The sequence below is a fragment of the Atractosteus spatula genome (genome assembly GCF_055471065.1).
Source record: "Atractosteus spatula isolate fAtrSpa1 chromosome 10 unlocalized genomic scaffold, fAtrSpa1.hap1 SUPER_10_unloc_1, whole genome shotgun sequence".
NCBI lineage: Eukaryota > Metazoa > Chordata > Actinopteri > Semionotiformes > Lepisosteidae > Atractosteus > Atractosteus spatula.
Window position 1 is genome coordinate 5,577,416 of NW_028296612.1, and position 26,836 is coordinate 5,604,251.

Consider the following 26,836-nt stretch of genomic DNA (forward strand, 5'->3'; position numbering starts at 1 on the left):
GTATACAGTATTACAGTACAGTGTAGTCTGTAGTACACAGTGTTGTAGTGCTGTATACAGTATTATTATAGTACAGTGTAGTCTGTAGTACACAGTGTTATAGTGCTGTATACAGTATTATAGTACAGTGTAGTCTGTAGTACACAGTGTTGTAGTGCTGTATACAGTATAATAGTACAGTGTAGTCTAGTACACAGTGTTACAGTGCTGTAGTACAGTATTATAGTACAGTGTAGTCTGTGGTACACAGTGTTATAGTGCTGTATGCAGTATTACAGTACAGTGTAGTTTGTAGTACACAGTGTTGTAGTGCTGTATACAGTATTATAGTACAGTGTAGTCTGTAGTACACAGTGTTGTAGTGCTGTATACAGTATTATAGTACAGTGTAGTCTGTAGTACACAGTGTTGTAGTGCTGTATACAGTATTATAGTACAGTGTAGTCTGTAGTACACAGTGTTATAGTGCTGTATACAGTATTACAGTACAGTGTAGTCTGTAGTACACAGTGTTATAGTGCTGTATACAGTATTATAGTACAGTGTAGTCTGTAGTACACAGTGTTGTAGTGCTGTATACAGTATAATAGTACAGTGTAGTCTAGTACACAGTGTTACAGTGCTGTAGTACAGTATTATTATAGTACAGTGTAGTCTGTGGTACACAGTGTTATAGTGCTGTATACAGTATTACAGTACAGTGTAGTTTGTAGTACACAGTGTTGTAGTGCTGTATACAGTATTACAGTACAGTGTAGTCTGTAGTACACAGTGTTGTAGTGCTGTATACAGTATTATAGTACAGTGTAGTCTGTAGTACAGTGTTATAGTGCTGTATACAGTATTATAGTACAGTGTAGTCTGTAGTACACAGTGTTATAGTGCTGTATACAGTATTACAGTACAGTGTAGTCTGTAGTACACAGTGTTGTAGTGCTGTATACAGTATTATAGTACAGTGTAGTCTGTAGTACACAGTGTTATAGTGCTGTATACAGTATTACAGTACAGTGTAGTCTGTAGTACACAGTGTTGTAGTGCTGTATACAGTATTATAGTACAGTGTAATCTGTAGTACACAGTGTTATAGTGCTGTATACAGTATTATTATAGTACAGTGTAGTCTGTAGTACACAGTTATAGTGCTGTATACAGTATTATTATAGTACAGTGTAGTCTGTAGTACACAGTGTTATAGTGCTGTATACAGTATTATAGTACAGTGTAGTCTGTAGTACAGTGTTATAGTGGTGTATACAGTATTACAGTACAGTGTAGTTTGTAGTACACAGTGTTATAGTGCTGTATACAGTATTATAGTACAGTGTAGTCTGTAGTACACAGTGTTGTAGTGCTGTATACAGTATTATTATAGTACAGTGTAGTCTGTAGTACACAGTGTTATAGTGCTGTATACAGTATTATAGTACAGTGTAGTCTGTAGTACACAGTGTTATAGTGCTGTATACAGTATTATAGTACAGTGTAGTCTGTAGTACACAGTGTTGTAGTGCTGTATACAGTATTACAGTACAGTGTAGTCTGTAGTACACAGTGTTATAGTGCTGTATACAGTATTATAGTACAGTGTAGTCTGTAGTACACAGTGTTATAGTGCTGTATACAGTATTATAGTACAGTGTAGTCTGTAGTACACAGTGTTGTAGTGCTGTATACAGTATTACAGTACAGTGTAGTCTGTAGTACACAGTGTTGTAGTGCTGTATACAGTATTACAGTACAGTGTAGTCTGTAGTACACAGTGTTACAGTGCTGTAGTGCTGTATTATGATGTGTATTACAGTAGGGTGTAGTGTAGTTTGCAGTGTACTGTCTGTACACCGTGTCGAAGGTGTTCTCTTCTCCAGTCCGTGGTCCAGCCCCTCAGACTCCAGGTCTCGCGCTTGGTCAGATTCACACCTGCAAGCTGTTATCCTGGACACCTCGTACTCAGAAGCTGGGGAGCGAGGAGTTCTAGTAAAAATAACCCTCCAGATGTTTTACAGTTTGCTGCGGCAATGAGTTAAACATCTGTGAGGAAACTGTGAGCACAATGGATCATCAACCACTGTCAAACACATGAGAGGCAGAAAGATCACGCTGTACGCGCAGTACTGCCTCTGTACATGTAGGAGAACTGCCATCGACTGTACAGCACATCTGTATGAACCCCTCTCTCTCTCAGTGCAGTGTTCATGTACTGGAGTGTCCAGTCAGTGTGTGTGTATTAACCCCTCTCTCTCAGTGCAGTGTTAATGTACTGGAGTGTCCAGTCAGTGTGTCTGTATGAACCCCTCTCTCTCTCAGTGCAGTGTTCATGTACTGGAGTGTCCAGTCAGTGTGTGTGTATGAACCCCTCTCTCTCTCAGTGCAGTGTTCATGTACTGGAGTGTCCAGTCAGTGTGTGTGTATGAACCCCTCTCTCTCTCAGTGCAGTGTTCAGTGCTGACCCCTGTCTTCCTCTCTTGGTTAGTGATCGGTGGCTCAGATCTGCACTTTCACCGAGCTGCCAAGCAGAGGATGAGGCGGGACTTCCTGTAGACGTCCTCCAGTCTGTCAGCAGGCATGGGAAGAGGGGCGGTGTCGGTGATGTCATCGGCCCGGTCTGCGCCCCCGGGGAGGCAGGTGAGGTGAGTGTGACGGACGGTCCGGCAGCTCTGGACACGTGCAGTTCCCCCCTGTCTCGGTCCTCAGGGTTCTGTAGAGGCTGCAGCTCAGGGTCTGTGCCTCAGTCAGCTCATTCAGGGGACTGAGCAGAGATGAAAAAACCTGCAGCTGTGGTCACCTGGACTGCTCTACACAGAGGGGGGTGGGGAACAAGCTGCCCAGCCCTGTGGTTGGAGCCGATACCCTGGCTTCTCTCCAGACACAGCTGGGTGAGCTCCTCCAGTCAGGACAGGAGGCTCTACTGTACACAGAGGGGGTGGGGGTGGGGAACAAGCTGCCCAGCCCTGTGGTTGGAGCCGATACCCTGGCTTCTCTCCAGACACAGCTGGGTGAGCTCCTCCAGTCAGGACAGGAGGCTCTTCTGTACACAGAGGGGGGTGGGGGTATGGAACAAGCTGCCCAGCCCTGCTGTTGAAGCCGATACCCTGGCTTCTCTCCAGACACAGCTGGGTGAGCTCCTCCAGTCAGGACAGGAGGCTCTACTGTACACAGAGGGGGGTGGGGGTGTGGAACAAGCTGCCCAGCCCTGCTGTTGAAGCCGATACCCTGGCTTCTCTCCAGACACAGCTGGGTGAGCTCCTCCAGTCAGGACAGGAGGCTCTACTGTACACAGAGGGGGGTGGGGGTGTGGAACAAGCTGCCCAGCCCTGTGCTTGAAGCCGATACCCTGGCTTCTCTCCAGACACAGCTGGGTGAGCTCCTCCAGTCAGGACAGGAGGCTCTTCTGTACACAGAGGGGGGCGGGGGTGGGGAACAAGCTGCCCAGCCCTGTGGTTGAAGCCGATACCCTGGCTTCTCTCCAGACACAGCTGGGTGAGCTCCTCCAGTCAGGACAGGAGGCTCTACTGTACACAGAGGGGGGTGGGGGTGTGGAACAAGCTGCCCAGCCCTGTGGTTGAAGCTGATACCCTGGCTTCTCTCCAGACACAGCTGGGTGAGCTCCTCCAGTCAGGACAGGAGGCTCTTCTGTACACAGAGGGGGGCGGGGGTGGGGAACAAGCTGCCCAGCCCTGTGGTTGAAGCCGATACCCTGGCTTCTCTCCAGACACAGCTGGGTGAGCTCCTCCAGTCAGGACAGGAGGCTCTACTGTACACAGAGGGGGGTGGGGGTGTGGAACAAGCTGCCCAGCCCTGTGGTTGAAGCCGATATCTGGCTTCTCTCCAGACACAGCTGGGTGAGCTCCTCCAGTCAGGACAGGAGGCTCTACTGTACACAGAGGGGGGTGGGGGTGGGGAACAGGCTGGCCAGCCCTGTGGTTGAAGCCGATATCTGGCTTCTCTCCAGACACAGCTGGATGAGATCGTGGGATCAGTCAGCTACTGAGTACCAAACGTGTCAGATGTGCCGGATGGATGCTCCCTGTTTCCAAACGGTTGTGGGTCTGCTGTGCTGTCGGAGTGATCTTGTTTCTTCCTTCGGATGAGCTTGACCTGGGACAGGCAGAGAGGGAGAGAGAGTGTAGCGTCTCTGCAAGGAAGGGGGTGTTTCCGTGAGGGAGAGGGGCTCGTGTTCCTGGACAGGGCAGGGGGGGGTCTGTGCTGCTCTGAAGTCAGAGGCTCTGGTTTGTCAATTTTCACTGTCCCAGCAAAGCCTGGAAGAACATCAAGAAACAGCAGACTGACTACAAACAGGTCTATCACCCCTCTGAGAGACACTGCAGTACATGAACACTGCACTGAGAGAGAGAGGGGTTCATACAGACACACTGACTGGACACTCCAGTACATGAACACTGCACTGAGAGAGAGAGGGGTTCACACAGACACACTGACTGGACACTCCAGTACATGAACACTGCACTGAGAGAGAGGGGTTCATACACACACCCTGACTGGACACTCCAGTACATGAACACTGCACTGAGAGAGAGAGGGGTTCACACACACACACTGACTGGACACTCCAGTACATGAACACTGCACTGAGAGAGAGAGGGGTTCATACAGACACACTGACTGGACACTCCAGTACATGAACACTGCACTGAGAGAGAGAGGGGTTCACACACACACACTGACTGGACACTCCAGTACATGAACACTGCACTGAGAGAGAGAGGGGTTCATACAGACACACTGACTGGACACTCCAGTACATGAACACTGCACTGAGAGAGAGAGGGGTTCATACACACACACTGACTGGACACTCCAGTACATGAACACTGCACTGAGAGAGAGAGGGGTTCATACACACACACTGACTGGACACTCCAGTACATGAACACTGCACTGAGAGAGAGAGGGGTTCATACAGACACATTGACTGGACACTCCAGTACATGAACACTGCACTGAGAGAGAGAGGGGTTCATACACACACACTGACTGGACACTCCAGTACATGAACACTGCACTGAGAGAGAGAGGGGTTCATACACACACACTGACTGGACACTCCAGTACATGAACACTGCACTGAGAGAGAGAGGGGTTCATACACACACACTGACTGGACACTCCAGTACATGAACACTGCACTGAGAGAGAGAGGGGTTCATACACACACACTGACTGGACACTCCAGTACATGAACACTGCACTGAGAGAGAGAGGGGTTCATACACACACCCTGACTGGACACTCCAGTACATGAACACTGCACTGAGAGAGAGAGAGGGGTTCATACACACACACTGACTGGACACTCCAGTACATGAACACTGCACTGAGAGAGAGAGGGGTTCATACACACACCCTGACTGGACACTCCAGTACATGAACACTGCACTGAGAGAGAGAGGGGTTCATACACACACACTGACTGGACACTCCAGTACATGAACACTGCACTGAGAGAGAGAGGGGTTCATACACACACACTGACTGGACACTCCAGTACATGAACACTGCACTGAGAGAGAGAGGGGTTCATACACACACCCTGACTGGACACTCCAGTACATGAACACTGCACTGAGAGAGAGAGGGGTTCATACACACACACTGACTGGACACTCCAGTACATGAACACTGCACTGAGAGAGAGAGGGGTTCATACACACACACTGACTGGACACTCCAGTACATGAACACTGCACTGAGAGAGAGAGGGGTTCATACACACACACTGACTGGACACTCCAGTACATGAACACTGCACTGAGAGAGAGAGGGGTTCATACACACACACTGACTGGACACTCCAGTACATGAACACTGCACTGAGAGAGAGAGGGGTTCATACACACACACTGACTGGACACTCCAGTACATGAACACTGCACTGAGAGAGAGAGGGGTTCATACACACACACTGACTGGACACTCCAGTACATGAACACTGCACTGAGAGAGAGAGGGGTTCATACACACACACTGACTGGACACTCCAGTACATGAACACTGCACTGAGAGAGAGAGAGGGGTTCATACACACACACTGACTGGACACTCCAGTACATGAACACTGCACTGAGAGAGAGAGGGGTTCATACACACACACTGACTGGACACTCCAGTACATGAACACTGCACTGAGAGAGAGAGGGGTTCATACAGACACACTGACTGGACACTCCAGTACATGAACACTGCACTGAGAGAGAGAGGGGTTCATACACACACACTGACTGGACACTCCAGTACATGAACACTGCACTGAGAGAGAGAGGGGTTCATACACACACACTGACTGGACACTCCAGTACATGAACACTGCACTGAGAGAGAGAGGGGTTCATACACACACACTGACTGGACACTCCAGTACATGAACACTGCACTGAGAGAGAGAGGGGTTCACACAGACACACTGACTGGACACTCCAGTACATGAACACTGCACTGAGAGAGAGAGGGGTTCATACAGACACACTGACTGGACACTCCAGTACATGAACACTGCACTGAGAGAGAGAGGGGTTCATACACACACACTGACTGGACACTCCAGTACATGAACACTGCACTGAGAGAGAGAGGGGTTCATACACACACACTGACTGGACACTCCAGTACATGAACACTGCACTGAGAGAGAGAGGGGTTCATACAGACACCCTGACTGGACACCTCCAGTACATGAACACTGCACTGAGAGAGAGAGGGGTTCATACACACACACTGACTGGACACTCCAGTACATGAACACTGCACTGAGAGAGAGAGGGGTTCACACAGACACACTGACTGGACACTCCAGTACATGAACACTGCACTGAGAGAGAGAGGGGTTCACACAGACACACTGACTGGACACTCCAGTACATGAACACTGCACTGAGAGAGAGAGGGGTTCATACACACACACTGACTGGACACTCCAGTACATGAACACTGCACTGAGAGAGAGAGGGGTTCATACACACACACTGACTGGACACTCCAGTACATGAACACTGCACTGAGAGAGAGAGGGGTTCATACAGACACACTGACTGGACACTCCAGTACATGAACACTGCACTGAGAGAGAGAGGGGTTCATACACACACACTGACTGGACACTCCAGTACATGAACACTGCACTGAGAGAGAGAGGGGTTCATACACACACACTGACTGGACACTCCAGTACATGAACACTGCACTGAGAGAGAGGGGTTCATACACACACACTGACTGGACACTCCAGTACATGAACACTGCACTGAGAGAGAGAGGGGTTCATACACACACACTGACTGGACACTCCAGTACATGAACACTGCACTGAGAGAGAGAGGGGTTCATACACACACACTGACTGGACACTCCAGTACATGAACACTGCACTGAGAGAGAGAGGGGTTCATACACACACCCTGACTGGACACTCCAGTACATGAACACTGCACTGAGAGAGAGGGGTTCATACAGACACACTGACTGGACACTCCAGTACATGAACACTGCACTGAGAGAGAGAGGGGTTCATACAGACACACTGACTGGACACTCCAGTACATGAACACTGCACTGAGAGAGAGAGGGGTTCACACACACACACTGACTGGACACTCCAGTACATGAACACTGCACTGAGAGAGAGAGGGGGTTCATACACACACACTGACTGGACACTCCAGTACATGAACACTGCACTGAGAGAGAGAGGGGTTCATACACACACACTGACTGGACACTCCAGTACATGAACACTGCACTGAGAGAGAGAGGGGTTCACACAGACACACTGACTGGACACTCCAGTACATGAACACTGCACTGAGAGAGAGAGGGGTTCATACACACACACTGACTGGACACTCCAGTACATGAACACTGCACTGAGAGAGAGAGGGGTTCATACACACACACTGACTGGACACTCCAGTACATGAACACTGCACTGAGAGAGAGAGGGGTTCATACAGACACACTGACTGGACACTCCAGTACATGAACACTGCCCTGAGAGAGAGAGGGGTTCATACACACACACTGACTGGACACTCCAGTACATGAACACTGCACTGAGAGAGAGAGGGGTTCATACACACACACTGACTGGACACTCCAGTACATGAACACTGCACTGAGAGAGAGAGGGGTTCATACAGACACACTGACTGGACACACCAGTACATGAACACTGCACTGAGAGAGAGAGGGGTTCATACACACACCCTGACTGGACACTCCAGTACATGAACACTGCACTGAGAGAGAGAGGGGTTCATACAGACACACTGACTGGACACTCCAGTACATGAACACTGCACTGAGAGAGAGAGGGGTTCATACAGACACACTGACTGGGGAGGGTTGGGGCGGAGGAGGTTATAACCTCAGAGGAAACAGGTCTTCCTTCTTGCGGGCGGGGGAGGCCTGACGTGTTTGAGCCGGGGGGGGGGGCTGTTGTGCTCGGGGGAGTGGTGAAAGAGTGTCGTTGTGCGAGGGGGACTGGGGGACGGGCTGCTCTCGGCGTGAAAGAGCCCCATTCAGAAAAGGAGGACAGGAATGCGAGAAGTCCCGCCTGCGGATCGCCAGGCTCCGAACTAAAGAAAATATTTGCCCGCCCGTGCGCCGGGCCGGGTGCTGGGGCCGCCGCGCTGTGTGTCGGGCAGTGCGCTGAGCGCCGCGGCCCCAGGACACTGCCCGCTGCTTGTGTTGGACCGCAGAGCAGCTGAGCACAGGCCTGGTCTGTTCACACTCTCCTCCTGATTCTCCCTTCATCACTTCTCCTCTCTCTCCCTCTCTCTCTCTCTCTCTCTTCATCACTCCTCCTCTCTCTCTCTCTTCATCACTCCTCCTCTCTCTCTCTCCCTTCATCACTCCTCCTCTCTCTCTCTCCCTTCATCACTCCTCCTCTCTCTCTCTCTTCATCACTCCTCCTCTCTCTCTCTCTCTCTCCATCACTCCTCCTCTCTCTCTCTCTCTCTTCATCACTCCTCCTCTCTCTCTCTCTCTCTTCATCACTCCTCCTCTCTCTCCCTCTCTCTCTCTTCATCACTCCTCCTCTCTCTCTCTTCATCACTCCTCCTCTCTCTCTCTCTCTTCATCACTCCTTCTCTCTCTCTCTCTCTTCATCACTCCTCCTCTCTCTCTTCATCTCTCCTCCTTCTCTTCCTCCTCTCTCTTCATCACTCCTCTCTCTCTCCTCCTTCTCTTCCTCATCACTCCTCCTCTCTTTCTCTCCTCATCACTCCTCCTGTCTCTCTCCTCCTCTCCTCTTTCTCTCCCTCCTCTCTCTCTCTTCATCTGTCCTCTTCTCTTCCTCCTCTCTCTCTGCTCATCACTCCTCCTCTCTCTCTCCTCCTTCTCTCCCTCCTCTCTCTCTCCTCCTCTCTCGGGCTGGGACAGGGTGAACCCCAGGGGTGTCTGGGGGTGCAATGCTGGGATGGTTTTTGGGGTGCGCACCCCACGCAGTCTGTTCATGTGTGTGTGGGGTGGGGGGGGGGTGTTTCAGACAGTCGCCCCTGCAGGATCGGAAAGGCCCCAGAGACCCCCCCTCCCCCCCTCTCTCTCTCTCTCTCTCTCCCAGTCCCTCCAGCCGCAGCTGAAACTGCAGAAAATTGAAAAATAAATAAGATGAGAGTGAATAAAGGCATTGACTCCGTCCTGAACCACTGGCAGGGGATCACAGCTGCAGTGACTGAGGGGCTGTGTGTCCTAGCCTGTCTGTCTCACAGGGAGAGAGAGGACAGCACAGCCCCTCAGTCATAAACACACACAGCAGGACAGGAGACACAGTGAGAGAGAGGAGAGCACAGGGAGCCCCTCAGTCATAAACACACACAGCAGGACAGGAGACACAGTGAGAGAGAGGACAGCACAGCCCCTCAGTCATAAACACACACAGCAGGACAGGGGACACAGTGAGAGAGAGGAGATCACAGGGAGCCCCTCAGTTATAAACACACACTGCAGGACAGGGGACACAGTGAGAGAGAGGAGATCACAGAGAGCCCCTCAGTCATAAACACACACAGCAGGACAGGAGACACAGTGAGAGAGAGAGAGGAGATCACAGGGAGCCCCTCAGTCATAAACACACACAGCGGGACAGGAGACACAGTGAGAGAGAGGAGATCACAGAGAGCCCCTCAGTCATAGACACACACAGCAGGACAGGAGACACAGTGAGAGAGAGGAGAGCACAGGGAGCCCCTCAGTCATAAACACACACAGCAGGACAGGAGACACAGTGAGAGAGAGGAGATCACAGGGAGCACCTCAGTCATAAACACACACAGCAGGACAGGAGACACAGTGAGAGAGAGGAGATCACAGGGAGTCCCTCAGTCATAAACACCGAAGGACAGGAGACACAGTGAGAGAGAGAGGAGATCACAGGGAATCCCTCAGTCATAAACACACACAGCAGGACAGGAGACACAGTGAGAGAGAGGGGAGAGCACAGGGAGCCCCTCAGTCATAAACACACACAGCAGGACAGGGGACACAGTGAGAGAGAGGAGATCACAGGGAGTCCCTCAGTCATAAACACACACAGCAGGACAGGAGACACAGTGAGAGAGAGGGGAGATCACAGGGAATCCCTCAGTCATAAACACACACAGCAGGACGGGAGACACAGTGAAGTACAGAAGTACAGGTTTTTAAACCGCTCGGCCCTTCAGCAGTGCAGGTTATCTCCGGCAGCCCCAGACACGCGGAGCATCCTACAGATCAGAGAGTTTTCCAGAACACGGCTTCACCCCTTCGGGACGTGTAAAAACACTGAATGACATCACAGAAACAGGGGGAGAGCGAGTGGGGAGCCTGACATTTTTGGAGAATGAGAGCGTTTTTCATTTACTGCTCTCTCTCTCTCTCTCTCCTCTCTCCCCTCCCACCCCTCCCTCTCCCTGCTCTCTCTCCCTGCTTCTCTCATTCAATCACAGACTCTGAGAGCCGAGTGACAGACAGACAGACAGACAGGCAGGCAGGCAGACAGACGACCTGCGACACACAGACAGAGAGGGAGAGAGAGAGAGACACCTCCAACACGGTCCACTCTGTCCCAGGTAAGACCTCTTCTTCTTGGAGAGACGCAGACAGACAGCCGCCTGGGGGCGGAGAGTGAGACAGGCGGGCAGTCAGGCCGACCGGGATGAGGACGTCTCCTTGTCTTGCTCACTGTCCTGGAGACAGGAGACTGAATCGGGCACTGGTGCAGAGAGAGATACAGTACCTGCAGAGGGAGAGAGAGACGGGCAGTCAGGCAGAGGGGTCTGGTCGTGGCTCAGGGAGAGAGAGATGGGTCTGGTCCTGGTTCAGGGAGAGAGACGGGCAGTCAGGCAGAGGGGTCTGGTCGTGGCTCAGGGAGAGAGAGACGGGCAGTCAGGCAGAGGGGTCAGGTAGAGAGAGATGGGCAGTCAGGCAGAGGGGTCAGGTAGAGAGAGACGGGCGGTCAGGCAGAGGGGTCAGGTAGAGAGAGATGGGCAGTCAGGCAGAGGGGTCTGGTCGTGGTTCAGGGAGAGAGACGGGCAGTCAGGCAGAGGGGTCTGGTCGTGGTTCAGGGAGAGAGAGACGGGCAGTCAGGCAGAGGGGTCAGGTAGAGAGAGATGGGAAGTCAGGCAGAGGGGTCAGGTAGAGAGAGATGGGCAGTCAGGCAGAGGGGTCAGGTAGAGAGAGATGGGCAGACAGACAGAGGGATCAGGTAGAGAGAGATGGGCAGACAGACAGAGGGGTCAGGTAGAGAGAGATGGGCAGACAGACAGAGGGGTCTGGTCGCGGCTCAGGTAGAGAGAGATGGGCAGTCAGGCAGAGGGGTCTGGTTGTGGTTCAGGGAGAGAGAGACGGGCAGTCAGACAGAGGGGTCTGGTCGTGGCTCAGGGAGAGAGAGACGGGCAGTCAGGCAGAGGGGTCAGGTAGAGAGAGATGGGCAGACAGACAGAGGGGTCAGGTAGAGAGAGATGGGCAGACAGACAGAGGGGTCTGGTCGTGGTTCAGGGAGAGAGAGATGGGCAGTCAGACAGAGGGGTCTGGTCGTGGTTCAGGTAGAGAGAGACGGGCGGTCAGGCAGAAGGGTCAGGTAGAGAGAGATGGGCAGTCAGGCAGGGGGGTCTGGTCCTGGTTCAGGGAGAGAGAGACGGGCAGTCAGGCAGAGGGGTCTGGTCGTGGTTCAGGGAGAGAGAGACGGGCAGTCAGGCAGAGGGGTCTGGTCGTGGCTCAGGGAGAGAGAGACGGGCAGTCAGGCAGAGGTGTCAGGTAGAGAGAGATGGGCAGTCAGGCAGAGGGGTCAGGTAGAGAGAGATGGGCAGTCAGGCAGAGGGGTCAGGGAGAGAGAGATGGGCAGTCAGGCAGAGGGGTCTGGTAGAGAGAGATGGGCAGTCAGGCAGAGGGGTCAGGTAGAGAGAGATGGGCAGACAGACAGAGGGGTCAGGGAGAGAGAGATGGGCAGTCAGGCAGAGGGGTCAGGTAGAGAGAGATGGGCAGTCACACAGAGGGGTCTGGTCGTGGTTCAGGGAGAGAGAGATGGGCAGACAGACAGAGGGGTCTGGTCGTGGTTCAGGGAGAGAGAGACGGGCAGTCAGGCAGAGGGGTCTGGTTGTGGTTCAGGGAGAGAGAGATGGGCAGTCACACAGAGGGGTCTGGTCATGGTTCAGGTAGAGAGAGATGGGCAGACAGACAGAGGGGTCTGGTTGTGGTTCAGGTAGAGAGAGACGGGCAGTCAGGCAGAGGGGTCTGGTCGTGGTTCAGGTAGAGAGAGATGGGCAGTCAGGCAGAGGGGTCTGGTCGCAGCTCAGGGAGAGAGAGATGGGCAGTCAGGCAGAGGGGTCTGGTAGAGAGATGGGCAGTCAGGCAGAGGGGTCTGGTAGAGAGAGATGGGCAGTCAGGCAGAGGGGTCAGGTAGAGAGAGATGGGAAGTCAGGCAGAGGGGTCAGGTAGAGAGAGATGGGCAGTCAGGCAGAGGGGTCAGGTAGAGAGAGATGGGCAGTCAGGCAGAGGGGTCAGGTAGAGAGAGATGGGCAGTCAGGCAGAGGGGTCAGGTAGAGAGAGATGGGCAGACAGACAGAGGGGTCAGGTAGAGAGAGACGGGCAGTCAGACAGAGGGGTCTGGTCGCGGCTCAGGTAGAGAGAGATGGGCAGTCAGGCAGGGGGGTCTGGTCCTGGTTCAGGGAGAGAGAGACGGGCAGTCAGGCAGAGGGGTCTGGTCGTGGTTCAGGGAGAGAGAGACGGGCAGTCAGGCAGAGGGGTCTGGTCGTGGCTCAGGGAGAGAGAGACGGGCAGTCAGGCAGAGGTGTCAGGTAGAGAGAGATGGGCAGTCAGGCAGAGGGGTCAGGTAGAGAGAGATGGGCAGACAGACAGAGGGGTCAGGTAGAGAGAGACGGGCAGTCAGACAGAGGGGTCTGGTCGCGGCTCAGGTAGAGAGAGATGGGCAGTCAGGCAGGGGGGTCTGGTCCTGGTTCAGGGAGAGAGAGACGGGCAGTCAGGCAGAGGGGTCTGGTCGTGGTTCAGGGAGAGAGAGACGGGCAGTCAGGCAGAGGGGTCTGGTCGTGGCTCAGGGAGAGAGAGACGGGCAGTCAGGCAGAGGTGTCAGGTAGAGAGAGATGGGCAGTCAGGCAGAGGGGTCAGGTAGAGAGAGATGGGCAGACAGACAGAGGGGTCAGGTAGAGAGAGATGGGCAGACAGACAGAGGGGTCTGGTCGCGGCTCAGGGAGAGAGAGACAGGCAGAAGCTGTGAGACTGGCGCTCACACTCACACAGACGGCAGACCGAGAGATTCTGAGATGGACTCAAGCTGGATAAAATTGACAGATGTTTTTCTTCTTGGCAGCGACAGAGAGACAGGCAGCCAGAATTGATAAATATTACTCTGTTCTGCAATCCTGCAGCATCGGACGGACAGAGAGGCAGACAGACACACAGCAAGACAGATGGAGAGGCAGAGCGAAGAGACACTCAGACAGAGAGACAGGTGAAGCGCTATACAGACAGAGAGACAGGTGGAGAGACAGACAGACAGAGAGACAGGTGGAGAGACGCTCAAGACAGGTGAAGCGATATACAGACAGGTGGAGAGACACTCAGACAGGTGAACTGATATACAGACAGACAGGTGGAGAGACACTCAGGGGAACTGATTTACAGACAGGTGGAGAGACAGACAGGTGAAGCGATATACAGACAGACAGGTGGAGAGACACTCAGGGGAACTGATTTACAGACAGGTGGAGAGACAGACAGGTGAAGCGATATACAGACAGACAGGTGGAGAGACAATCAGACAGGTGAGTTAATATACAGGTGGAGAGACAGACAGGTGAAGCGATATACAGACAGAGAGACACTCAAGACAGGTGTGCAGAGAGACAGGCAGGTCCGCAGGTAGCTGCGGAGGCTCTGAGCGTCTGCCCGATCGAGTGCTGAGCTTTGTGAAGACTGGGCGCCCACGCTGAGCTGCCCTTCGCTGCGTCGAAGCGCCGAGGGCTGTACGGGGAGGGACAGCAAGCGAGGAGGGGCTTCTGGGACGCGCCCCTGAGCCCCCTCTTCCTCTTCCTCTTCCTCTTCTCTCTGCTTGTTCCCCCCCAGAGCCGCGCGCGGGGCCTCCCCTTGAAGACGGAGAGGGGGGTAAAGAGAGTCTGCCCCTGCCCTCGCGCCCCCACCCCCCTCCCACCGACCTCCCCTCTGAGGGCACGCCCCCTTGCTGCCTCTCTGGGAGAGCTCCTCCCCTTTAACGAAAAGCCCTTCCTCGCTCGCAGTCTCCCCCCCCCCACCCCCGCCGCCCCCTGCTCTCCCCCCTCCCTGGAACAACTCCCACCCCTCCACCACCCCCCCCCCCCCGAAGATGCGTCTCTCCTGGTCCCTCCCCTTCCTCTGCCTCTGGGTCTCCCTGGCAGCCAATCAGGGAACGCCCCCGCCCCCTGGGAGGCGGGTCCAGCCCCAGGCCCCGCCCCTCTCCCCCGAGCCCGCCCGCGCCGTGAAGGTGCTGGTGTCGGAGGGCTGCCCCCAGGCCGGCGAGCAGGGGCGCGCCTCGGACGCCGTGGAGCTGGAGCCCGGCGCCCCTCTGGTCCTGACCCACCGGATCAACCTGGTCCCCTCCTGCCCCGGGGGAACAGCCCCGGACCTGACGGACCTGAGGCAGAGGCTGGAGAGGCTGGAGGGCGAGCTGTCCGAGCTGAGAGAGAAGTGCACCGCGCAGGGAGGCTGCTGCAGCGAACAGCGAACGGGCACAGGTGACTACAGAGACACTGGACTGACCTGACCCTCACACAGACCCCAGAGGCACTCCTCACACAGAGAGAGGAGTCCAGACCCTCACACAGACCCCAGAGACACTCCTCACACAGAGAGAGGAGTCCAGACCCTCACACAGACCCCAGAGACACTCCTCACACAGAGAGAGGAGTCTAGACCCTCACACAGACCCCAGAGACACTCCTCACACAGAGAGAGGAGTCCAGACCCTCACACAGACCCCAGAGGCACTCCTCACACAGAGAGAGGAGTCCAGACCCTCACACAGACCCCAGAGACACTCCTCACACAGAGAGAGCAGTCCAGACCCTCACACAGACCCCAGAGGCACTCCTCACACAGAGAGAGGAGTCCAGACCCTCACACAGACCCCAGAGACACTCCTCACACAGAGAGAGGAGTCTAGACCCTCACACAGACCCCAGAGACACTCCTCACACAGAGAGAGGAGTCCAGACCCTCACACAGACCCCAGAGACACTCCTCACACAGAGAGAGAGGAGTCCAGACCCTCACACAGACCCCAGAGACACTCCTCACACAGAGAGAGGAGTCTAGACCCTCACACAGACCCCAGAGACACTCCTCACACAGAGAGAGGAGTCCAGACCCTCACACAGACCCCAGAGACACTCCTCACACAGAGAGAGAGGAGTCCAGACCCTCACACAGACACCAGAGACACTCCTCACACAGAGAGAGGAGTCCAGACCCTCACACAGACCCCAGAGACACTCCTCACACAGAGAGAGGAGTCCAGACCCTCACACAGACCCCAGAGGCACTCCTCACACAGAGAGAGGAGTCCAGACCCTCACACAGACCCCAGAGACACTCCTCACACAGAGAGAGGAGTCCAGACCCTCACACAGACCCCAGAGACACTCCCCACACAGAGAGAGGAGTCCAGACCCTCACACAGACCCCAGAGGCACTCCTCACACAGAGAGAGGAGCCCAGACCCTCACACAGACCCCAGAGACACTCCTCACACAGAGAGAGGAGTCCAGACCCTCACACAGACCCCAGAGGCACTCCTCACACAGAGAGAGAGGAGTCCAGACCCTCACACAGACCCCAGAGGCACTCCTCACACAGAGAGAGGAGTCCAGACCCTCACACAGACCCCAGAGACACTCCTCACACAGAGAGAGGAGCCCAGACCCTCACACAGACCCCAGAGGCACTCCTCACACAGAGAGAGGAGTCCAGACCCTCACACAGACCCCAGAGACACTCCTCACACAGAGAGAGGAGTCTAGACCCTCACACAGACCCCAGAGACACTCCTCACAGAGAGAGGAGTCCAGAGCCTCACACAGACCCCAGAGGCACTCCTCACACAGAGAGAGGAGTCCAGACCCTCACACAGACCCCAGAGACACTCCTCACACAGAGAGAGGAGCCCAGACCCTCACACAGACCCCAGAGGCACTCCTCACACAGAGAGAGGAGTCCAGACCCTCACACAGACCCCAGAGACACTCCTCACACAGAGAGAGGAGCCCAGACCCTCACACAGACCCCAGAGGCACTCCTCACACAGAGAGAGGAGTCCAGACCCTCACACAGACCCCAGAGACACTCCTCACACAGAGAGAGGAGTCCAGACCCTCACACAGACCCCAGAGACACCCCTCACACAGAGAGAGGAGTCCAGACCCTCACACAGACCCCAGAGGCACTCCTCACACAGAGAGAGGAGCACAGACCCTCACACAGACCCCAGAGGCACTCCTCACACAGAGAGAGGAGCACAGACCCTCACACAGACCCCAGAGACACTCCTCACACAGAGAGAGGAGTCTAGACCCTCACACAGTCCCCAGAGACACTCCTCACACAGAGAGAGGAGTCCAGACCCTCACACAGACCCCAGAGACACTCCTCACACAGAGAGAGGAGTCCAGACCCTCACACAGACCCCAGAGACACTCCTCACACAGAGAGAGGAGTCCAGACCCTCACACAGACCCCAGAGACACTCCTCACACAGAGAGAGGAGTCCAGACCCTCACACTGACCCCAGAGGCACTCCTCACACAGAGAGAGGAGTCCAGACCCTCACACAGACCCCAGAGGCACTCCTCACACAGAGAGAGGAGTCCAGCCCCTCACACAGACCCCAGAGGCACTCCTCACACAGAGAGAGGAGTCCAGACCCTCACACAGACCCCAGAGGCACTCCTCACACAGAGAGGGGAGTCCAGACCCTCACACAGACCCCAGAGACACTCCTCACACAGAGAGAGGAGTCCAGACCCTCACACAGACCCCAGAGGCACTCCTCACACAGAGAGAGGAGTCCAGACCCTCACACAGACCCCAGAGACACTCCTCACACAGAGAGAGGAGTCCAGACCCTCACACAGACCCCAGAGACACACCTCACACAGAGAGGGGAGTCCAGACCCTCACACAGACCCCAGAGACACTCCTCTCCCTGTCTCTCAGGGCCGGGCAGCTGTGCCCCTCAGGTGTGTCCGGACGACTGCAGTGACCAGGGCCGCTGTGAGGAGGGCCGCTGCGTCTGCTTCCCTGGGTTCACGGGGCCGAGCTGCGGGGTCCAGTCCTGCCCCGCGGGCTGTAACAGCAGGGGGCAGTGCGTCGAGGGCAAGTGCGTCTGTGACGGGGGCTTCACGGGGGAAGACTGTGGCGCCCCCTCCTGCCCCGGGGACTGCAGCGGGCGGGGCCGCTGCGTGAGCGGCAGGTGCGTCTGCGAATCGGGGCGCTCGGGAGAGGACTGCTCCCGCCCCCGTTGCCCCGGGGACTGCAGCGGGCGGGGCAGCTGCGTGAGGGGGGGGTGCCAGTGTCGCCCGGGTTACGGCGGTCCAGACTGCAGCCAATCGGTCGCCCCGCCCACCACCCCGCCTCCGGCCTGCCCGGGTAACTGCAGAGACAGGGGGCGCTGTGTGCAGGGCGAGTGTGTCTGTGACGTGGGCTACACTGGAGTGGACTGCAGCACAGGTCAGTGTTCATGTACTGGAGTGTCCAGTCAGTGTGTGTGTATGAACCCCTCTCTCTCTCTCAGTGCAGTGTTAATGTACTGGAGTGTCCAGTCAGTGTGTGTGTATTAACCCCTCTCTCTCAGTGCAGTGTTCATGTACTGGAGTGTCCAGTCAGTGTGTGTGTATGAACCCCTCTCTCTCTCAGTGCAGTGTTCATGTACTGGAGTGTCCAGTCAGTGTGTCTGTATGAACCCCTCTCTCTCTCAGTGCAGTGTTCATGTACTGGAGTGTCCAGTCAGTGTGTCTGTATGAACCCCTCTCTCTCTCAGTGCAGTGTTCATGTACTGGAGTGTCCAGTCAGTGTGTGTGTATGAACCCCTCTCTCTCTCAGTGCAGTGTTAATGTACTGGAGTGTCCAGTCAGTGTGTGTGTATGAACCCCTCTCTCTCTCAGTGCAGTGTTCATGTACTGGAGTGTCCAGTCAGTGTGTGTGTATGAACCCCTCTCTCTCTCAGTGCAGTGTTCATGTACTGGAGTGTCCAGTCAGTGTGTGTGTATGAACCCCTCTCTCTCTCAGTGCAGTGTTCATGTACTGGAGTGTCCAGTCAGGGTGTGTGTATGAACCCCTCTCTCTCTCAGTGCAGTGTTAATGTACTGGAGTGTCCAGTCAGTGTGTGTGTATGAACCCCTCTCTCTCTCAGTGCAGTGTTCATGTACTGGAGTGTCCAGTCAGTGTGTGTGTATGAACCCCTCTCTCTCTCAGTGCAGTGTTCATGTACTGGAGTGTCCAGTCAGTGTGTGTGTATGAACCCCTCTCTCTCTCTCAGTGCAGTGTTAATGTACTGGAGTGTCCAGTCAGTGTGTGTGTATTAACCCCTCTCTCTCAGTGCAGTGTTCATGTACTGGAGTGTCCAGTCAGTGTGTGTGTATGAACCCCTCTCTCTCTCAGTGCAGTGTTCATGTACTGGAGTGTCCAGTCAGTGTGTCTGTATGAACCCCTCTCTCTCTCAGTGCAGTGTTCATGTACTGGAGTGTCCAGTCAGTGTGTCTGTATGAACCCCTCTCTCTCTCAGTGCAGTGTTCATGTACTGGAGTGTCCAGTCAGTGTGTGTGTATGAACCCCTCTCTCTCTCAGTGCAGTGTTAATGTACTGGAGTGTCCAGTCAGTGTGTGTGTATGAACCCCTCTCTCTCTCAGTGCAGTGTTCATGTACTGGAGTGTCCAGTCAGTGTGTGTGTATGAACCCCTCTCTCTCTCAGTGCAGTGTTCATGTACTGGAGTGTCCAGTCAGTGTGTGTGTATGAACCCCTCTCTCTCTCAGTGCAGTGTTCATGTACTGGAGTGTCCAGTCAGGGTGTGTGTATGAACCCCTCTCTCTCTCAGTGCAGTGTTCATGTACTGGAGTGTCCAGTCAGTGTGTCTGTGTGAACCCCTCTCTCTCTCAGTGCAGTGTTCATGTACTGGAGTGTCCAGTCAGTGTGTCTGTATGAACCCCTCTCTCTCAGTGCAGTGTTCATGTACTGGAGTGTCCAGTCAGGGTGTGTGTATGAACCCCTCTCTCTCTCAGTGCAGTGTTCATGTACTGGAGTGTCCAGTCAGTGTGTCTGTATGAACCCCTCTCTCTCTCAGTGCAGTGTTCATGTACTGGAGTGTCCAGTCAGTGTGTCTGTATGAACCCCTCTCTCTCTCTCAGTGCAGTGTTCATGTACTGGAGTGTCCAGTCAGTGTGTGTGTATGAACCCCTCTCTCTCTCAGTGCAGTGTTCATGTACTGGAGTGTCCAGTCAGTGTGTGTATGAACCCCTCTCTCTCTCAGTGCAGTGTTCATGTACTGGAGTGTCCAGTCAGTGTGTGTGTATGAACCCCTCTCTCTCTCAGTGCAGTGTTCATGTACTGGAGTGTCCAGTCAGTGTGTGTGTATGAACCCCTCTCTCTCTCTCAGTGCAGTGTTCATGTACTGGAGTGTCCAGTCAGTGTGTGTGTATGAACCCCTCTCTCTCAGTGCAGTGTTCATGTACTGGAGTGTCCAGTCAGTGTGTGTGTGTGTGAACCCCTCTCTCTCTCAGTGCAGTGTTCATGTACTGGAGTGTCCAGTCAGTGTGTGTGTATGAACCCCTCTCTCTCTCAGTGCAGTGTTCATGTACTGGAGTGTCCAGTCAGTGTGTGTGTATGAACCCCTCTCTCTCTCAGTGCAGTGTTCATGTACTGGAGTGTCCAGTCAGTGTGTGTGTATGAACCCCTCTCTCTCTCAGTGCAGTGTTCATGTACTGGAGTGTCCAGTCAGTGTGTGTGTATGAACCCCTCTCTCTCTCAGTGCAGTGTTCATGTACTGGAGTGTCCAGTCAGTGTGTATGTATGAACCCCTCTCTCTCTCAGTGCAGTGTTCATGTACTGGAGTGTCCAGTCAGTGTGTGTGTATGAACCCCTCTCTCTCTCAGTGCAGTGTTCATGTACTGGAGTGTCCAGTCAGTGTGTGTGTATGAACCCCTCTCTCTCTCAGTGCAGTGTTCATGTACTGGAGTGTCCAGTCGGTGTGTCTGTATGAACCCCTCTCTCTCTCAGTGCAGTGTTCATGTACTGGAGTGTCCAGTCGGTGTGTCTGTATTAACCCCTCTCTCTCAGTGCAGTGTTCATGTACTGGAGTGTCCAGTCAGTGTGTGTGTATGAACCCCTCTCTCTCTCTCAGTGCAGTGTTCATGTACTGGAGTGTCCAGTCAGTGTGTCTGTATGAACCCCTCTCTCTCTCAGTGCAGTGTTCATGTACTGGAGTGTCCAGTCAGTGTGTCTGTGTGAACCCCTCTCTCTCTCAGTGCAGTGTTCATGTACTGGAGTGTCCAGTCAGTGTGTGTGTATGAACCCCTCTCTCTCTCAGTGCAGTGTTCATGTACTGGAGTGTCCAGTCAGTGTGTCTGTGTGAACCCCTCTCTCTCTCAGTGCAGTGTTCATGTACTGGAGTGTCCAGTCAGTGTGTGTGTATGAACCCCTCTCTCTCTCTCAGTGCAGTGTTCATGTACTGGAGTGTCCAGTCAGTGTGTGTTAACCCCTCTCTCTGATCCAGTTGTTCCAGTTGTGCTCCAGCTGAACACCAGTAACATCACAGACTCCTCGGTCACTCTGACCTGGACACGCCCCACGGCCCCAGTGGACAGTTACCACATCACCTTCAGCAGTGGGGTAAGAGCCATTCGGACTCCGATCAGTCCGGACATGGATCAGTCCCAGTCCTGACCCCAGTGATCAGACAGGGGTCACACTGACTGACTGCAGGAGTGACACAGCTCTCACACTGACTGCAGGAGTGACACAGCTCTCACACTGACTGACTGCAGGAGTGACCCAGCTCTCACACTGACTGACTGCAGGAGTGACACAGCTCTCACACTGACTGACTGCAGGAGTGACACAGCTCTCACTCTGACTGACTGCAGGAGTGACACAGCTCTCACTCTGACTGACTGCAGGAGTGACACAGCTCTCACTCTGACTGACTGCAGGAGTGACACAGCTCTCACTCTTACTGCAGGAGTGACACAGCTCTCACTCTGACTGACTGCAGGAGTGACACAGCTCTCACACTGACTGCAGGAGTGACACAGCTCTCACACTGACTGACTGCAGGAGTGACACAGCTCTCACTCTTACTGCAGGAGTGACACAGCTCTCACTCTGACTGCAGGAGTGACACAGCTCTCACACTGACTGACTGCAGGAGTGACACAGCTCTCTGACTGACTGCAGGAGTGACACAGCTCTCACACTGACTGACTGCAGGAGTGACACAGCTCTCACACTGACTGACTGCAGGAGTGACACAGCTCTCACACTGACTGACTGCAGGAGTGACACAGCTCTCACTCTTACTGCAGGAGTGACACAGCTCTCACTCTGACTGACTGCAGGAGTGACACAGCTCTCACACTGACTGCAGGAGTGACACAGCTCTCACACTGACTGACTGCAGGAGTGACACAGCTCTCACTCTTACTGCAGGAGTGACACAGCTCTCACTCTGACTGCAGGAGTGACACAGCTCTCACACTGACTGACTGCAGGAGTGACCCAGCTCTCACTCTGACTGACTGCAGGAGTGACACAGCTCTCACACTGACTGACTGCAGGAGTGACACAGCTCTCACACTGACTGACTCCAGGAGTGACACAGCTCTCACTCTGACTGACTGCAGGAGTGACACAGCTCTCACTCTGACTGACTGCAGGAGTGACACAGCTCTCACACTGACTGACTGCAGGAGTGACACAGCTCTCACACTGACTGACTGCAGGAGTGACACAGCTCTCACACTGACTGCAGGAGTGACACAGCTCTCACTCTGACTGACTGCAGGAGTGACACAGCTCTCACTCTGACTGCAGGAGTGACACAGCTCTCACACTGACTGACTGCAGGAGTGACACAGCTCTCACTCTGACTGACTGCAGGAGTGACACAGCTCTCACTCTGACTGACTGCAGGAGTGACACAGCTCTCACACTGACTGACTGCAGGAGTGACACAGCTCTCACTCTGACTGCAGGAGTGACACAGCTCTCACTCTGACTGACTGCAGGAGTGACACAGCTCTCACTCTGACTGACTGCAGGAGTGACACAGCTCTCACACTGACTGACTGCAGGAGTGACACAGCTCTCACACTGACTGCAGGAGTGACACAGCTCTCACACTGACTGACTGCAGGAGTGACACAGCTCTCTGACTGACTGCAGGAGTGACACAGCTCTCACACTGACTGACTGCAGGAGTGACACAGCTCTCACTCTGACTGACTGCAGGAGTGACTGGGCTCTCACTCTGACTGACTGCAGGAGTGACACAGCTCTCACACTGACTGCAGGAGTGACACAGCTCTCACTCTGACTGCAGGAGTGACACAGCTCTCTGACTGACTGCAGGAGTGACACAGCTCTCACACTGACTGACTGCAGGAGTGACACAGCTCTCACTCTGACTGACTGCAGGAGTGACACAGCTCTCACACTGACTGACTGCAGGAGTGACACAGCTCTCACTCTGACTGACTGCAGGAGTGACACAGCTCTCACTCTGACTGACTGCAGGAGTGACACAGCTCTCACTCTGACTGCAGGAGTGACACAGCTCTCACTCTGACTGACTGCAGGAGTGACACAGCTCTCACTCTGACTGACTGCAGGAGTGACACAGCTCTCACTCTGACTGACTGCAGGAGTGACTGGGCTCTCACTCTGACTGACTGCAGGAGTGACACAGCTCTCACACTGACTGCAGGAGTGACACAGCTCTCACTCTGACTGACTGCAGGAGTGACACAGCTCTCACTCTGACTGCAGGAGTGACACAGCTCTCACTCTGACTGCAGGAGTGACACAGCTCTCACTCTGACTGACTGCAGGAGTGACCCAGCTCTCACTCTGACTGACTGCAGGAGTGACACAGCTCTCACACTGACTGACTGCAGGAGTGACACAGCTCTCACTCTGACTGCAGGAGTGACACAGCTCTCACTCTGACTGACTGCAGGAGTGACACAGGGCGTCAGCAGTGGCACTGTGGGTGTGGCAGTCCAGGTGACCAGGGGGCCTGGCCCGCTGCTGGCCAGCGGTGTGTCGCCTGAGCTCCGCGGACAGACAGGAAGGACTGGTCGGACTGGGGGAGCCCAGTTCCCACACAGGGGCTGTCTCTGCAGCAGCAGGCTGACGAGCAGAGCGCAGATGTGGGATCCTGTTGCCCGGGGCGACAGGAAAACAGTGTGCAGAAACAGGGCTGCTGGTCCAGGAGATGACATCACAGCAACACAGCTGGATCGCTGACACACTGACACACAGAGAGAGAAGTGTGTGTGTGTGTGTGCATGCAGAGTCACACATGACACACACTGTCTGCCATGCTGTACTGTGCTGAAATGTACTGTACCACACTCCACTGTACTGTTGTATACCACACCACAGTCTTCAACACTGTACAACACTGTACTGCTGTATACTGTACAACACTGTACAACACTGTACTGGTGTATACTGCACCACAGTCTTCAACACTGTACAACACTGTACTGGTGTATACTGTACAACACTGTACAACACTGTACTGTTGTATACCACACCACAGTCTTCAACACTGTACAACACTGTACTGGTGTATACTGCGCCACAGTCTTCAACACTGTACAACACTGTACTGGTGTATACTGTACAACACTGTACAACACTGTACTGGTGTATACTGCACCACAGTCTTCAACACTGTACAACACTGTACTGGTGTATACTGTACACCACTGTACTGGTGTATACTGCACCACAGTCTTCAACACTGTACAACACTGTACTGGTGTATACTGTACAACACTGTACAACACTGTACTGGTGTATACTGCACCACAGTCTTCAACACTGTACAGGTGTATACTGTACAACACTGTACTGGTGTATACCACACCACAGTCTTCAACACTGTACAACACTGTACTGGTGTATACTGTACAACACTGTACAACACTGTACTGTTGTATACCACACCACAGTCTTCAACACTGTACAACACTGTACTGGTGTATACTGTACAACACTGTACTGGTGTATACTGCGCCACAGTCTTCAACACTGTACAACACTGTACTGCTGTATACTGTACAACACTGTACTGGTGTATACTGCACCACAGTCTTCAACACTGTACAACACTGTACTGCTGTATACTGTACAACACTGTACAACATTGTACTGTTGTATACTGCACCACAGTCTTCAACACTGTACAACACTGTACTGCTGTATACTGTACACCACTGTACCACACCGTACCGTTGTATACTGTACACCACTGTACAACACTGTACTGTTGTGTACTGTACACCACTGTACACCACTGTACTGTTGTATACTGTACACCACTGTACCACACTGTAGTGTTGTGTACTGCACCCCTCTGCTGTTCTCTGCAGTACTGTAGTCTGAGGGCTGAGGTGCAGAGGGCTGCCTGCACTGCCCTGCCGGACATCCTGCTGTTCTGCACAGTCCAGACTCCAGCCACGGGGTCCCGCTGAGACTCCCCCTCTTGTGGTGGAGCTGTGGGGTCCCCAGTGTGTCCACGCCTCTGCTCCTGTCGCCCGCAGAAGGAGAGCGATCAGAAGGTGACATCGCAGGTGAGGGGGGGGCTCACCACCTACACACAGACAGGACTGGCCCCCGCACAGGAGTACCGTGTGTCAGTCAGGGCCGAGAAGGACAGGAGACAGGGCGCAGAGAGCAGCACGCACTTCAGGACCTGTAAGTGTCTGTACTCACCCCCTCACTCTCCCAGGTCAGTGTTCATGTACTGGAGTGTCCAGTCAGTGTGTCTGTATGAACCCCTCTCTCTCTCTCAGTGCAGTGTTCATGTACTGGAGTGTCCAGTCAGTGTGTGTGTATGAACCCCTCTCTCTCTCAGTGCAGTGTTCATGTACTGGAGTGTCCAGTCAGTGTGTCTGTATGAACCCCTCTCTCTCTCAGTGCAGTGTTCATGTACTGGAGTGTCCAGTCAGCGTGTCTGTAGGATGTCTGTCAATCTCTCTCTTACAGTGATCTCTGGTCCCAAGAACCTCCATGTGGTCAAGACAACCACCTCTTCTGTGATCATCCAATGGGATCGCTCGGTGTCTGTGATTGACAGGTACCGCCTCACCTACGTGCCCAGTGATGGGCGGGGTCCGGCCCAGGAGATGACCCTCCCCCGGGACAAGAGCTCCGCCCACCTCCCGCAGCTGCAGGCCGGACTCCAGTACAACGTCACGCTGTGGGCGGAGAGAGGGCGGGGCCAGAGCCCGCCCGTCACGGTCCAGGCCACGCCCGGTGGGTGGGGCACGGCGGGGAGGGGCGGGGCGGGGACGACAGTGCCCATCAGGGTTCGAGGGCGACAGAGGGAAGTTAGCAGAGGTTTGGACAGCTTGATGACCGGCTCCGTTTCAGCAGCTGACTCACTGATTGTGAGACGGTGACACAGATAAACAGAAAGACACAGTAGATGAGGCTGAGACAGGAGCTCAGGTAGATGAGGCTGAGACAGGAGCTCAGGTAGATGAGGCTGAGACAGGAGCTCAGGTAGATGAGGCTGAGACTGGAGCTCAGGTAGATGAGACTGAGACAGGAGCTCAGGTAGATGAGACTGAGACAGGAGCTCAGGTAGATGAGGCTGAGACAGGAGCTCAGGTAGATGAGGCTGAGACAGGAGCTCAGGTAGATGAGACTGAGACAGGAGCTCAGGTAGATGAGGCTGAGACTGGAGCTCAGGTAGATGAGACTGAGACAGGAGCTCAGGTAGATGAGACTGAGACAGGAGCTCAGGTAGATGAGGCTGAGACTGGAGCTCAGGTAGATGAGACTGAGACAGGAGCTCAGGTAGATGAGGCTGAGACAGGAGCTCAGGTAGATGAGGCTGAGACTGGAGCTCAGGTAGATGAGACTGAGACAGGAGCTCAGGTAGATGAGGCTGAGACAGGAGCTCAGGTAGATGAGGCTGAGACTGGAGCTCAGGTAGATGAGACTGAGACAGGAGCTCAGGTAGATGAGGCTGAGACAGGAGCTCAGGTAGATGAGGCTGAGACAGGAGCTCAGGTAGATGAGACTGAGACAGGAGCTCAGGTAGATGAGGCTGAGACAGGAGCTCAGGTAGATGAG

The 26,836-nt window shown here is 54.2% G+C and overlaps 1 protein-coding gene and 1 long non-coding RNA gene across 2 annotated transcripts in view; both read left to right on the forward strand.

Annotated features, from left to right (window-relative positions):
- Positions 1-2,491: 2,491 nt before the first annotated feature.
- LOC148813613 (uncharacterized) lies at positions 2,492-14,729 on the forward strand. Its single transcript, XR_016086203.1, has 3 exons — positions 2,492-2,630; positions 10,938-11,060; positions 14,572-14,729. It is a non-coding gene; the product is annotated as an uncharacterized LOC148813613 (long non-coding RNA).
- Positions 14,730-14,827: 98 nt separating this feature from the next.
- The window catches only part of tnxbb (tenascin XBb), a 33,808-nt gene continuing 21,799 nt past the window's right edge, over positions 14,828-26,836 (forward strand). The window contains exons 1-5 of the mRNA XM_088908068.1: positions 14,828-15,215; positions 17,692-18,204; positions 21,243-21,358; positions 25,297-25,450; positions 25,742-26,011. Coding sequence (XP_088764194.1) covers positions 14,828-15,215; positions 17,692-18,204; positions 21,243-21,358; positions 25,297-25,450; positions 25,742-26,011 — 1,441 coding nt within the window. The remainder of the gene's footprint in view (positions 15,216-17,691; positions 18,205-21,242; positions 21,359-25,296; positions 25,451-25,741; positions 26,012-26,836) is intronic.